This window comes from Sinocyclocheilus rhinocerous, unplaced genomic scaffold (genome assembly GCF_001515625.1).
Source record: "Sinocyclocheilus rhinocerous isolate Xijiao unplaced genomic scaffold, SAMN03320098_v1.1 scaffold1569, whole genome shotgun sequence".
Classification (NCBI taxonomy): Eukaryota; Metazoa; Chordata; class Actinopteri; order Cypriniformes; family Cyprinidae; genus Sinocyclocheilus; species Sinocyclocheilus rhinocerous.
Window position 1 is genome coordinate 20315 of NW_015663506.1, and position 16340 is coordinate 36654.

The window sequence follows — 16340 nt, forward strand, 5'->3', positions numbered from 1 at the left end:
TACTTTTCATGTCCGCCTCGAAATAAATAAAAGAATGAACCTATCGTGACACCTAACTATGTTACTGACTAATACAAGAACTTGGAGATACACATGCGTTTTGCTGTAATCAGTGTTATTTTAATTAGCATAAGGAAGTGAATAAATGAATTATTACCACTTATTTAGTGATAGTGTGCGATACATACATACATACATACATACATATATATATATATATATATATATATATATAGGCTACTATTACTTTTTTGATTTGTTATATATTCCGGACTCTGGAAATGATATAATTTACCAACAGACTAGGTTACTGTGGGAAGATAATATAATAGGGAATTGCGTTTCTTTCTTTAAAATAGTTTTCCCCTCAAACGTAATAAAAGAATCGAACCGGAATCTTTAAAGGGAATCAGAACAAGAATGACGAAATTCTTTAGAACACTTTACCAGAACGGAACGGTCACCCGGAAGTGCGTGACACAGACTACCGCGCAGTCAACGAATACTTGGAGAAGTTGACTATTTGGAGCCACAAACTAAACTACAGCGTACTTACTACTCCACATAACTCTGGAAGCGTGTGATTGCCTCGCCTGCTGGAATGGCTCCATTACTGAGCTGGTCATGTAGACCGCTGCTTCTACTGCCTCTTATTGGAATATGTTTCACAAAATTTGCAAGAGGTGAGTTATTATTCTTTTTTTCAAATTATTATTATTTTATTACATAAGTTAATTTCACAAAGGTGGAGGAAATATGCGCGTCTGAAGCACGTCTGGAAGTTCTAAAAGCATTTCAAACAGTTTACGAACAGAAGACAGCTGTGATCATTATACTTGTTGATTTAAATACAGTAATGGAAGTATTATAGCCTACTTATAATATCATATTTGCGGTCAGAACTTAAAGCTTATCCTAACACGACTACTGCAAGGAAATTAGACAATATCGACATGTTATAAGTGTTTAGGGGAGCTAAAGCTACTTTGAAGGTAGCATGTGACAGATTAAGTTTATATTTTAGATCACGGGTTATTTGTAAAGATTGTAGAATTGCATACTAAATACTAGGTTGCTTACTGCGTCCCACCAGTGGGAGTTCAAGAGCTCTCTGGTGGCTCAAATGTTTCAGCTCAACTTTGATGATTAAATCCAAAACAAACTTCAGATTTTTGTCAACAAGGGCTGTGTGCTTTACAGCCACAATTTCTAAGCGAGATGAAACTCAAGGATTGAAAGGATTTAGGGTCATTAAAATGAGCATTTTGTGCCACTTTTGTTCCGTTTTGTCTGTAATAAATATGGGAAGATGGCTTTTTAACTTTTGGGAACTGGAATTTAATATTTAACTTGCTAACGTAGGTGTATTTAATCCCTGCAATGCAAACAAACGTGTTGTAGATTGTTTGGCTATAGTTTTTGCCTCAATAATGTTATGTATTTTCTATTATTTCATTTTATTAAAAGACGAAAATGTACCTAAATGCCATTTTACATGTTCTTAGTTTATTTTTAGTTGAGGAAATCTGATAAAATTAGAAGAACCAAATAAGTGATTTATATATAAAAGTGGTATTGCTCGTCCTAATGCTTATTGCCACCAATTAGTTCACCACCATTTAGTTAATTTTTATGTCATTCATTCAAACCACAATCAGTGTCAGAACTTTTATTATTGTTATAATAATAATAATTATTATTACAAATATTGCCCCTTAATAAAAACTAAGTATTAATAAAAACTGTGTTTTGTGGTTATAAGGCATTTATTTCTTATTTTCTAACCATATTTTAATTTAAATCAGTTTATTAGTTCTCAGTCTGAACAATTATGGCTGTTACCTGTAATATTAAATCAATGTTAAATACAAAAGTATCTGTAAATAATACATAAAATATATATATTTTTCCCCCCCACTTCCGGTAGCATTTTTGCACCAAGCCCTTGTTAATTCTTGACCCTGACTACAACAATTCCAGCATATACAATTCTGATATTTTAGTTACAGAGACCATTATAGATCTCATTATAGTTGGGATATAACATCAGTAAGATGTGATTGCTTGGTTGTTAATGTAATATTTTCTCAGCAGCACCCACCTCTTGGAGCATAGCTCTTTAATAAGTTACACATGGAAACCGCTTACGCTGAAGAAATGTTTTTGTTCCTTTTGGCTGCAGTCCAAGCATTGTGAACTTTTAGACCTGCTTAACTGCACCAATCAATATGCTGGCTGGCTCTCTATCCTCCATAAATCTCTCTAGCGTCTCTGAATGCGTGGAGGTCACAATCTCAACTCAACACTGTTGCTGTTATGATGAAAGGATTTGTTTTAATTAAATGATCTTTAAAAATAGATTGGTGTACGTATGGGTGCGATGAAATATTAATACTGCAGAACTCTGGCTTGTGCATATGGTAATGTTCTAAAATCTGCCGGCTTGACACTACTTGCTTGATGTTCTTTAGGCAGATTTTACTTTGACTTCTTATTTGAAAGAAGATGCTTCTTTCCTCTGAAGACTACAGTGCGATTAAATATGGTTTATAAAACCCTTATATGAACTTGATTTAATTTAATTTAATTTAATTGTGCATATATTATATAATTGTCAAAATGAAAAAAATGTTTTTGGCTGTTTACTTTGCTGTTGTCACATGGCAGAGTGCATAGAAATAGTAGTAGTTAATTTAAAATAGTAGTTTAATTTATTTCGAAAGATTCTGTCACATATGAACTTCAGTCTGGAAAAATATAGAAGGAAGAGAAAGAGATGTTCCTTTCTGTGAATAATGGGTTCTGCACATCGGATGTGAAGCTCACATAAATAGACAGTTTGTGAACAAGTGATTTATTAGTAACCTTTTCGATGAACAAACGTGTAATGAATTCTCGTTATTATAATGACATAACTGACAGTATTATGAATATTATATGACAAAGGTTACGTTAATTAACACATTCTGCAGGATTTTATATTTGTTTATTTTTAAGAAACACTCTCAGCCTCACAAAGTATGTTGTTGGCTCGCGGTACATTTGTTTGGACATTATGGCTACTTCACATTAATTTTCATCAAGAAATTTTACTGAACCCTGCTAAGCCATCCTAAGCTGCAAGACACATAATCCTCACTAATTTTTTCTTTCTGGGTTAAATATACCACTATTAGTCATGCCTCATTGAATAAGTCATTAGAGGAAGGCTTGTCTGAGCTGATAGCTCTATCTTTTTCCTGAGGTCTGACCCTTTTTCAAGACGAATGGCTTATTTCAGTGTTTGTTGAGACACTTCGCAGAATTGCACAAAGCTCCTCCCTTACAGGACTTTTGAATGGCCTGTAAAAGTCAAAGTGCCATATCTAAAGTTCCAATGAAACATCAGGAGAGGTCAGAGAGAAGTGTGCTCTCTTGATTAAACTATGACAGAGACTGTAATTGCGTCTGTCATTCCTTACACATTTACTCTGAAGAGGAATCCATGCAAGACTGATACCGTTAAATATAGACTTACATGGTTAAACATGCAATGGATTCTAAAATGTGCTCATATGGCAGCTGTATTGCTCAAACACAGTGTAAAAGGACAAAGATATATAGAGTAACTACCCAGGATTAAGTTAAACTTAAGTTAAAGTACAAATGCTAAGTCAAAAATTTTCCAAAGTACCTTAAGCCCCCAAAATAAAAAAGTATGCAAATAGTTTGCAAGGAAATCTGTCAAAATTAAAAAAGAAAATCATCTAATTTTTCTGACTATGTGAGATGTTAAACTAAAACCATATCCTGAAACCTAAAATTAACAGCAGAAAATTATACAGTGGTTTGACATTTGAATATGATTCTTAGAATAATCAAGACTGATCATGAACCGACGGTGTTACACTTGATGCAAGTTCATCTATCAACAGTGATGGTTATTAAAAAAAACACACACACATCACTTATAGTTCAAAATCTGTGTCTGAAATGGATAGTTCACTGAAAAATTAACATTGTCATTTATTTACCTTTGTGCAGATCCTTGTATTACAAAATAAGTTATTTATAGCAGAATGTCCAAAGTCCAAACTGATCTTGTGTGTACAACAAAAGCGAATGAGGACCTTGGCTGTCAAGTTAGATTTTAAAAGCAAGTGAATAACAACATAAATTTCAATCTGTACATAACTTGTATCAACTACTTTCTTGATGCTTTCATGCTCACATGATATGATTCTTGTTTCTTTCTTTCTTTTTTTGTCATATTTGGAATATTTTTGGAACTTTTGGAATTTTTATAAACTTGGTACCCATAGACCTGGTACCCATCCACTTTCATGATGTTTGGAAAAAGCATAAACTTTATTCAGAATTGATACTTTTGTGATCCTGAAGAAAGTCAGGAAGGTTTGAAATGATTACTTTATGTATTTATTTATTTATTGTTTGTTTGTTTTTGTCAACTAGTCTTTTAAAAACTGACACCTTAATAATATTTACACTAAAATAACTGTCATTGGCTGTTTAAATAAAAGGCTATTGACTGAAGAAAAATACAGTTTTTATTATCAAATCATTTGGGAGAGATTTAAGGCATACTGATGTATGACATGAATAAATGAAATTGTAATAGTTTAATAGTAAAATGTTTTTTTTTTCTCCATGTAAATGTAACTGAGTAAAAGTACAGGTATTCAGCTTTAACAGAACTCAAGTACAGATTCCCCAAAATAATACTCAAGTGTAGTATTGAAGTACTTTTACTCAAATACTTTATACCTCACCCTTTAAAACATATTTTATCGATCCTATTCATCAGATGAATCCCTCGTGTGTAGGCGCCCTGAGACAGCTGTTCAGTGAGAATTATCATCAGGCCCACATGGAATTCGTGCCCACAGAGCTCCACAGAAAGCTTAATAGATTTAAACAGAACTGGAACATACGCAACAAGCCCACACTTTCCATATTGGGCTAATTTGATAAAGAATTCCAATGTTTTTTTTTTTAAATCAGCACATAAAATGAACAAAAAAAGGTCTGCTGATTCTGTCTGGGCCTGCTGGGCCATATACTGTATCAAATGTTCCACAATGACTCTTCGTTGAGATGACATCATTGCTTTGCTCTCATTACAAACTAGCTAAGCAGTAGGGTTGAGTCAAGGCACGTTCTGACATTGTTCTTTGTCTCCTTTTTAAAGGATCATAAAGGAACTGTATTAAGATCACATATCAAGACTGCAGTATACCCTCCGGGCTGTTTGTTACTCATAGCAATATAGCACGGTTGAGAAGTTTTAACACTGGATGGGTTTTGCATGCAAAATACACTAGATTAACATCAAAAGTACTCATGTGGACTATATTATCAACATTATCAGCAAACCTTTGCTGTTTTTTGTTTTGTTTTTTTTGCTGTGTTTTTAAAATGGAGAAAAGACTTCTTTGTGGCAGGATCATATTTTTCTTCCATGCCAAAGTCACTTCTGCAGGGATCAAAACAGTTATAGAAGGACGCTGTGTTTTAGTGCTTGAAGTCTTCTCATTTACACGCCTTTAATAGCGTGTGTGCTTTGTGTTTATGTGTATGTCTGCCTTAAGCCATCTGTATCAAATCTCAAAATATATTAAAAAATAGCCAAAGTTCCTTTAAGGCAAGTCAGTGTACTTGGCAACCATGTTAGCAACACCCCCAGCAGCTATTTTCTATCGCAATAGGCATGCAAGTGCAGGTCCTATCTACTTGAATGTGGAAACTGTCATATTGTGATTTCTTCCATTAAAGGAATAGTTCACCCAAAGTTGTGCTCACCCTCAGGCCATCCAAGATGTAGAGGAGTTTGTTTGTTGCATGTTAAAAGTATATATTTCAGATTCAATATTAGAGATATTATAAGGGGACAGGTAAATTAAAGGAATAGTTCACCCAAAATTGAAAATTTGCTGAAAATGTCACTTACCCTCAGGCCATCCATTAGATGAGTTTGTTTTTCGTCTGAACAGATCTGGAGAAATTTAGCATTATATCACTTGCTCACCAGTGGATCCTCTGCAGTGAAAGGGTGCCGTCAGACAGTTTTGATGAAAGCAGATAAAAGCACTACTCCAGTCCAGTCAATTCACATCTTGTGAAGTAAATAAAGCATGTTTGTAATAAACTAATATATCACAAGACGTTTTTTTTTAATTCAAACCACTCCTTTTCTATCCATAATATTGCTTTCTTCACTGAAAAAGTTAAAATGCCTTAATGATGGATTTTTTTTTTTTTTTTTTACAAGTACACAGCTTTCTGCTTCATAAGATGTTAATTGATGGACTGGAGTTGTGTGGATTATTTGTGTATTATTGTGATGTTTTTATCAGCTGTTTGGATTCTGACGGCACCCATTCACTGCAAAGGATCCACTGGTAAGAAAGTGATGCAATGCTAAATTTATCAGAATCTATTCTGTTGAAGAAACAAACTTATCTACATCTTGGATGGCCTGAGGGTGGGTGAATTTTCAGTTTTGGGTGAACTATTTCTTTAATTTATCAGATGATTTAATTTATCCCTTGTGATATCGTCGATATCAGTTATGAAACTAAACTATACTTTTACCATGCAACATCTTACCCTTGCACTTAAAAGTGCCAAAGGCATGTCTAAATTCTTGCTTTGACTTAGTTGAACAATGTCGCCAAGAGTATCAACTTGTTTCATGACACTGTTCCCATGGTAAGAATTATTGTGAAAAAACAGTCAGAAGGTCTCCCAGTTTGATCCCGAGACCTTGTTTGATCTGTTGCATTAACTCATCAGATTATGACACCAAACTTAGAACCGCACTGAGGTTTCTCTCTTCAAACTCTACTGCACTGATATTTCAAGCGCTAGAATGGTATTCATGCATGCACAGACAAATATTGGGTCTCATCTTCCCTCTGACCTTGAAAGCTTTTGTTCCATGATTGATGACATTTCACGACTACATTGTGTTTTTCAAGGATAATCAGTGTCATTCAGGGAATAGTCTACACTCCCCAATAGTATGCGGTGGGAAATATTTTTTATTACGGTAGGGTTTTTGGACCGTTTGTAGTCTAGCAGAGGTTATCAGAACATTTTTCATAGATTATGTGGAGATAGATTACTTACATAATGTAATAGTAAGTTTTCTACTGCCTGTACTTGTTTTATGTGTAGCTTAGCTAGTAGTAAAGAAAAATTACTCTATCTCCTGCTTCTTAGAATATTCTCTTGAGAAAATTATTTTCCAAACATCATTTTAAAGAGAGTTACACCATGTTGAGTTGAGTTGTATAAAACAGATTGTATGACTACCCTATTGCCATTTCTATAAAATATGCTTACATTGTTTGGTTAAGATTCTTAATTTGGTAATTCTTAATTTTGAAAATGTTTTTAAATCACAATCACATTTTTTTTTTCTATAACATTTTATTACCAGCCTAGGTCTCCTTGAAAAGGTAGAGATAGATATTCCAGAGGTCCTTGGCACTTGGTTTTGTCAGCCATGTTGAATTTATGTAGTCATAAATAAAAAAACAAATACCATAAAGTGTATAAAGGTAATCACCCATAGTTGTTTGAATGTAACATCACAACGTGAATGGTTAAAAATGACTTTTAAAGATCTTTCCATTGTAGACACCATATATCAGAGGACTGAACAAGCAATTGACTGAAAGTGTCTGTAAATATCCTTGTACAATACAAATCTGTATTCAATACGAGGCCTTTAAACCATGCTGATTTATTTGCCCAATATGTATTCCTGCCTGCACACGTTTGCGTCAACTGCCTCGTGGTGCTTAAAGGGAGATCAGTGCTCTCAATTTCCCATGTTCTGTATTGTGTACAGACTTATTGCAGAAAGAGATAGAGATCAACCAGTTATGCCTTTTAATTTGCTCTACAGCATACCAGTGAGCTCCTCATGGGATGCTGTGGGATATTTTTCCCCTCTAAGCCTTATGTTTAACGTATGTCCACATCAGGTGTCCCATATGGTTGAACAGACCGGTGACCACACACTCATTTAAAGAGCCAGAATCCTCTCATGCAGTCAGTTGCAGACCTGACAATGATTAATTGGGGTGTACAGGATTATTTGCTTCAGCGAGCCCTGCACTGCAGACCTCAGATAATTGCACCAGGTGACAACGAGGAGGATTTTCTGTCCCGCATGAGTTTCATGGGATCCGACACGACAAGGTTTACTAGGTCACCCATTGTTGTTATCTGTGAACGGTAGTAGAATAAACAAGTTCAGACCTATCTGGGATTTGAAAGTGTTGCAGCCATTGCTGAGGTGGAGGATTTTGTAGACAAAGACGATCTGCAATGCCAACGGTAAACAGGCCTAGACATGGATCTGGCCTGGACGCCTGGTAATAGTAAAGCGAAATAAGTCAAAACTTTGTTACAAGTCAGTGCACAGCATAAACAAAACAAAACACCTGTATAGATTTTAGGAGCACCAGCAAAATTTTAGGAGTGCCAACTGAAAATTAAGGAGCACCACAACTGCCAATCGAAAGGAATGGCCGGCAACATCATGCCGATTAAAAGCAATCACTCGAACCTGATCCTGAATTCTTTTCCACACTCTTGTCCTGGCATTTCTTGTTGATGTACTGATCCTGATTTTCCATGGCTGACTTCGATTGCCAATGTTTTACAAGCAAACGGCCTAATTCTGATATAGCCGATTTTTTTATTTTATTTTATTTATTTATTTATTAATTTTATCCAAGAGAGAAGAAAGAATGAAAATATGAGTGCATGAACAAGATGTTTATTTGCTCTATTTCAGGCCGAACTCTATGTAGCCATTTAAAATTAGAGGCAACCATTGCATTTTAATCATGATCCAAACAATGATGCTGCATACAGTAATGAGCAGTTTCAGATTTAAATTTTATATAATTTCAAACTTTGAAGCAAAAACCAAATGGTCTGACTTTAGCTTTGTGAAATTATGCTGAAACTAATCACCCATGAAACTATCTGATTCTGAACAAAACAAAAACAGCAGACTGGCTAAATGAAAATGTTAATTCACTTTCTTGACAGCAGGTGGTGCTTATGGAACAGCAGAAATACAGTGTTTTCTTGGATACCGCTGTAAACAAAGTAGCTCTGCGCTTATAAGCACGACTTTAAAAAGCATTATACAGAGGTATAATGAAATGAAGACAGTAAGAAAGACACTCAGAAATACATTCATATAAACCCCCACTCTCAATTCAGTATTTAAGATTTTCTCAATAAGACCCCTACAGTATATATAGGCGTTTTGTTTAAAGGTAAACATAAGAATGTTTTCAAATATTGTTACAATTTAAAATAACTTTTCCATTTTTATACAATTTTAAAATCTAATTTATTCTTGTGATGGCAAAGCTCAGTTTTCAGCAGCCATTACTCCAGTCTTCAGTGTCACATGATGCTTCTAAAAAAAGTAATTTGTATATACCGAGTCAATGCTCTAGATACATTTATTATTATTAACAATGTGGATTGGTGTTTGGTAACACAAGTGACAGAAAAATTACCAAAGGCTGGAATACACTTCATGACTTTTAAAATCAAACACTAGGCATCAAACACTTACCGACTTTGCAAATAGTGACAAAGGAAAACGGACCACATGACTGAGGATCATACACTACCAGACTATCAAACTCATGCAAAAACATGTGCTTTGTTGCTAGGAGATATGTGAGAAAATGAAAACAATATGTGCTCTAAAATCGGCTGAAAATGTCAAATATGTTTGATAGCCTCCGACTGGATAGAATCAGAGTCTGAAGCTAAAAAAATCAGAGTCTGTGACCACCGTACACTATGCGATTTTCTATGGAATGTCAACTCAAATCTGCAGACTGACTCTGACTTTTGGCATCTAGCATCAATTCTCCAGACTGTAAATTGGCGGAAAATTGGGGCAAAAATTATGTAGTGTATTCCAGGCTTACGTTGGCCTTTAAGGAACAGTAGTTTGATTATTGTATAAGGCCATGTTGCCATATTCATCAAGATAACCAGGCTGTCTTGCCCTTCCTTTTTCTTACAGTTTGACCTTACATCAAATCATCAACCACAGCCTCATGATTCAGTTCATTTTTTGTCACTTGATTGAATATATCAAGTACAGTATTGAATGTATCAAGTATATACAGTATATACTGTATATGTGCCCATCGACTTTAGACTGTATCTGCTGACTGAATCAGATAATCCCAAATATGACTCAGACTGGTAGAATCATACCCTCATTCTATAAAACCTCACCTCCTGTGACTACTCTCTAACACACATCTGTATTTCTATCAGTGATATGTTCTGACAAATGAACAGTTCTTAATATGTTATAAAACTGACTCGCTGGTTACTAATTTACAAATGACAAATACTTTGCCACTCATCCTTATAATGTCATTGTGCTGACGGTGTTATTAATCATTGTGTTGGTGTTGCTCAGGTAACTAACAGCAAACCTTGAGCAAAGATGACGTTGACACCTGTAAACAGATATTTACATGCATTGTGCTTTCCGTCAGACTGAGAGTTCATGAATGTTTTACTCTTTTCAGATACTGACCGATGTGCAAAATTCCACCTTGTGATAAAATCAACATCTCTCTTTCATGACGGGTATAAAACAAGCAAGGGCTGAGTCTCAACATGGGGCAACCTGCCCGAGCTCAGCATCGGCAATGAGTCTGGCAAAGCACCAGTTTTGGGTTGTTCTGACCACTATCCAAATTGAGGTGAATCCAAGCAGAACAGAAAATTCATGCTGGGCTAAAAAAGCAGCTGGCAGTTGAAATTTTAACAGCCAGATCTGTTTTTTCCATTATAGACATACGTTTTTTTGGGGAAGTCTGCAGGTCCAGGTATTGTCTGTGTTATGATACACAGAAATAGCTTGTTTAAATGGTACATATAGTAATAGTAGTAATAATAGTTAAATTGTAAAGGAAGTACACAAAACTCATTGTCTTAAAAGAGCTGCTGTGTCCATGGAAATGGAGAACAAAACAAGTCCTCTCTGCAATTTTGGCTCACATAATTAATGTAATTATCTTGTTCAGATTTTTTATCTTCATAATGGTTGATGATTAGATAGAAAATAATAAAAAATAAAAAAAACAATCCTGAAGAAGGCTCTAGTTTCTCAAGCTACATATGACAATGTGCAGGACTTTTTATATGTTTATAGTAATGTGTTTGTATACACTGAAGTGCCATGTGACACTGAAGACTGGAGTAATGATGCTGACAAATTCAGGTTTGCATCACCGGAATAAATTATTTTATAAAATAAATAATAATAACTGCATGTATTAATAAATTATATAATGTAAAATATATTAAAATAGAACACAGTAATTTTAAATTGTAACATTTCACAATATTACTTTTTTTTTCAAATGAATGTAGCCTCTATGAGCATTCTTCTCTGTCTGCATTAAATAATGACGCAAATAAGAATATTGATGCTTTAGTTATTTTTCTACAATGGCAAACCCATCAAGACGTATGCTATGGGGTGTGTGTTTCCTGCTTTTGTGCAGGCAAGAATTTTATCCAGAGCATGTGGAATACCTCTCTCCAACCCGAGGGCAGTGTGGAGAGAGTATTTTAGAGTGGAGAGCTTTGGGGAGATGAACATCAGGATGTGACAGGATAAGTGATCCAACCGCCCGCAGGAAGTTGTCACTCAAGTCCAAGACCATCTGTTACTTTAGTCTGTGGCACATTGGATTCAGTCCTTGTTGTGTGAACAGGAAGGACTGCAGAGTTCACTTCACCCAGCATGCTCTTAGAACAAACTAATACGGTTGGTTCTTGGTAGGGATTAAGAACCTGTTCCTGGGGAAAAGGAAAAAACTATTTGATTTAAACCATACAAATTTACATTCAAGAAAGAGTGCTTTATCTTCCTCGTTGGCTTGAGAGTGGAAAAGTGTAGGAGGTTCGTCCTGATTTAACCAAGCATTAAACACCAAGTGCAAAGCTGTCAGATCCCTCAAATCTACAGACTGTCATGTCAATGAAACCGCTTTGAGCAAATGCTCTAGCTCTAATAAAAGTAGGTGTATAATAACTTTCCAGTGCCAGAAAGCTCTTTCACCCCCTACAAAGCCTTAGGTGAGAGCTTATAGTTGGCTTAAATTTACCACGCAGAGTTTTGTGAATTATGTCCGAAGCAAATTATAACTTCTGGCTTCCTTCCACCCTCAGCAGATGGAGGGAGGTCTGAACTCCGCATATTCCATCACTCATGCGCCCTGAAGAAAGACGAAGGGCCGTGCAAGGCAATAAAGGACAGGTTCTACTTTGACATTGACACAGGTCGCTGTGAACTCTTTGAATACGGAGGCTGCCAAGGCAATGCAAACAATTTTGAGACCCTGCAGGTGTGTGAGGAAATGTGTCTTGTGAAAGGTAAGGCAATATTTACCTGACTTGTGCTCTTCTATGACAAACAAACACAAATATGACTGTTTTTTTTTTTCATAACTTGTGTAAAATAACCTTTAGATTCAGTGCATCTTTCGGAATGAGGAAGAGGCTTTTGTGTTAGCCAATTCCATTTTCTCTCAGTATATTGGATGGCCTGACCCAGACTCATGTGTCATGACAGTATTCCACACACCCTGCTACAAACAGCAATCCAGATAAGCATATCTTGGGCAAAGTAAAAGCAAAGATTACTAATATAGTATTTGGCAATAAGTTATGAGAGACTGTGCTATATTGTGAACGCGTCAGAGCTAAGGAGCGTTTTAGGTTCAGTGCGCAGCAGTGTATTTACTCACAATATTGCAAGGTTTTGAGGGGTTCACTGCTTTTATGAAATGGCCAATACATAACAAAAATATTAGGGAATTGGATTATTTTAATAAACAAATTCATTGTGTACAACAAGTTCCAAAAGTCTGAAAGTACTAGTGAAAGTGCTTCTGTTTTGCATTTTTCTAACAGTGATATTACTGTTAAAGGCACAATATGTAATTTTCGCCGCTGGAGGGCGCGTATTCAAAATAAACGAAGGCAAAGGCGTAGTTTGATGACGCCGTGACTGAGTATGGAATCATGGGAGTTGTCGTCTTCATCCCCACAGCCGACGCACTGAAACTTTTACAAAATAATTTTTGGACATAAAATAAAATAAAATATAAATATTAAATGAAGAACCTAGAAAATTACTAAAAGGGAAATAAAACTGTATTAAAGCTATATAGGCATATTAAAAAAATAATTAAAATGACAAAAGCACACAACAAAATTACATAAAACGTTAACTAAAATTAAAACTTAAAGTATAAAAATAAATGCTAACTCAAAATATTTTATTATACACTGTTATTGTATATAAACAATAACAACATTTATACTATAGTAAAATAAATTTAATCAAATTCAATCTCTTTTGCTATCAGCATACAGTAACAACTTAAGTCACTGACATGTAAACAATAACAGCACATTAGTCTATGGGTGCAACACAGTAATGTGGGTGTTGTACGTCATATCTGTACTTTACAACGGCTGGAATGCTGTATTGACCAATCAGCATCAAAAACTACTTCTTGTTTTATAACCATAGAAATAACACGCATTCCACCATATACTTTTATGGGAAGAGTGAAGAGTTCACCATGAGGGAGTCATTCCCAACGACTCGTTAACATCCCATAAAAAACAATAATGTAATGCATTGGTGTGGTACTGCAATTATGGATCAGTTTAGACGCAGCAAGTGTTATAATTATAACTAGGGCTGCACGATAAATCGCATGCGATATTTAACGCGCATCTTATCAGTAAAGCCGGTTCTGTAATCAGCGGTAAATCTCCATCACGTGCGTGCTTTCACATTGAGCAGCATTAACTACACAGAGCCGTTGTTCACTGACGAGCTGCGCAAAACCACGTTCATATTCACACGATTTTTTGCGCAGCTCGTCAGTGAACAACGGCTCTGTGTAGTTAATGCTGCTCAATGTGAAAGCACGCACGTGATGGAGATTTACCGCTGATTACAGAACCGGCTTTCTGACAAGATGCGCGTTAAATATCGCATGCGATTTATCGTGCAGCCCTAATTATAACCTACACCATATTACTTTGTAGAGGGTATGAAAGATACTTTAAAAAACACGGGGCCAAGTTAAGAAGAGAAGAACAGTTGTTTTGTACAGAAAACCTTCATGCTTTTAAACAAAGACATTATTGTGTATGTTAGATATGTTGGAAGCCATACATGGAATAATGCATGTATTGTTGTAGCCTTTCAAAGCAAAGCTTTGATGAATACAAAGAATTCTAATGCTATTGTTTCATCTTCAATATTGGCATTAAATTAGTATATAAAGGCAGAAATGGAAATTACTCGAGGTCGCAGAGGCAAATTCATGGCAACAAGTCAAAGCTGAGATGAGAGAGATGAAAGATACCATTTAGGCAATCTGATTATTTCAACAAGAATAATAAGGAACTCTTGGTCCTTTTCCTAATAAAACAAGGACAAATGTGCAGTTCACAGTAAAGTCAGGCCACATTGGATTATTTACAGCACTTTGGTTGGTTGGTTGGGTGAGTCATATCTCATTACGCTTTCCAGTGGGGGTCATTGTGATTTGGAAGGGCCCCTGCAACGTCGCCTCCTGTGAGAGGTCATCATAATAATCAGCACAAAACAGACTCTGTCATGTGACTGCTAAACAAGCCTCAGTCCCATCACAGCCACATAGTGGGGAAAACAGAAACTTTGCGGCTCATTTGGACAAACACCTCCAAGGACATGAGCCCTCGTAAATGCCTGCGAAGTATTGCCAAAGATCCCCCATGGAGGCAGAAGAGGAAATTGACTGCTGTGTTTGGATTCATTTCTTCTGCACTCTTCCCCACATGCCCCTGATTATTTGCAGCTCTGCCAAGTCAGTTTCTAATTTCTGCGGCCACCAAACTTGCTTTTTCTAGTAATAGAGGGAGCATTTAACACTTTAAACATATCAACCCTTCTAACACAGTATCTGGTCTTCAATGAACCAAAGAAGGTTTATGTCACACTCCTCTTGGTCAATGCTCTGATGTTACTGCCTGCTACATTCTTAAAAAAAAAAAAAAAAAAAAAGCAGGGCTTTTTTTTTTTTTCTTTTTTTTTTTGCAGCAATGCTACAATGCTATGGAAGAACCATTTGGGTTCCCCAAAGACACTTTCAGTGATCAATCAGTTGTTAAAAGAATAATTTTTCTTCTAAAAAGCCCCTTTTCCACTAAAAAGAACCTTTTGTGTAAAGGAAAGGTTCCATAGTCTTAAAAATAAAGGTTCCAAAAGGGGGTTTTCGTAGCGATGCCATAGAATAACCATTTTTTGGGGAACCTTTCAGTGAAGAACCTTAAAATAACCTTTTTTTGTCTTAGAGTGAAGACATTTTTAATAATCTAAAGAACTTTTTCTGCTATGGAAAGGTTCCATGGATGTTAAAGTTTCTTAATAGAACCACCAATGCCAATGCTACTCTGTTTTTAAGAGTGCATGGTTGAAGGTTCTTCATGAAACATAGATGCCAATAACAACCTTCATGAAATGACTCAAGACAGACCTCTTTATGTGCATATCTCAAGCATAACCCCCTTTTTTTTATATATATATACAGTGGGTACGGAAAGTATTCAGACCCAATTTCCTCTTCCTCTCTGTACTGTAACTGCATTGCGGTACTGTGAGTATTTTTGGTTCTTGCTTGTCATGTTCCTAATTTGTTAGTCACTTTGGATAAAAGCATCTTCTAAATGAAAAAGCAACAATTAAACAAGCTCTCACTGTTTGCATTTATGCACTTAAAATTCAGATTCAAAGAGAATCACTGAGTATATGGAACAAACATCAGATAATAAACCACTGCGAGAAATGACAAATGTCTCCATCTAGTGAATCAAATCATCAGTGCACTTTAAAGAGTGGTTTGTTTGTGTTTTTGTATGTAAAGTATGAGACAGAGAAAGAGATAGATCAACTGGGAGAGAAAGATCATTTTCTAAATCTGTTTTTTTCCCGTAGAAAACCAGTTTCTTAAAGGGGTCATATGATGCTATTTTAAAGATCATTATTTTGTGTATTTGGTGTAACAGAATATGTTGACATGCTTTAATGTTAAAAAAACAAATACTGTACATTATTTTTCAAATACTGTACATTATTGTAGGTCCTCTATGCCTGATGATGCAGTACACTCTCCTGTGATGTGACCCTGTTCCCCACACACACGACACGTTACTCTGCGCTGCGCAAAACTCCGCATTTGAACAGTCAATAGCAAATACTT

The 16340-nt window shown here is 35.6% G+C and overlaps 1 protein-coding gene across 2 annotated transcripts in view; it reads left to right on the forward strand.

The window, feature by feature from the left end:
- Positions 1–486: 486 nt before the first annotated feature.
- LOC107728931 (tissue factor pathway inhibitor-like) overlaps positions 487–16340 on the forward strand; it is a 24909-nt gene continuing 9055 nt past the window's right edge. The window contains exons 1-2 of one of the 2 annotated variants that reach the window (XM_016539267.1): positions 487–683; positions 12250–12450. In XM_016539267.1, coding sequence (XP_016394753.1) covers positions 602–683; positions 12250–12450 — 283 coding nt within the window. In that variant the 5' untranslated portion in view covers positions 487–601. Of the gene's footprint in view, positions 684–12246; positions 12451–16340 lie in introns of both variants that reach the window. The other variant, XM_016539266.1, reaches the window with a different exon arrangement.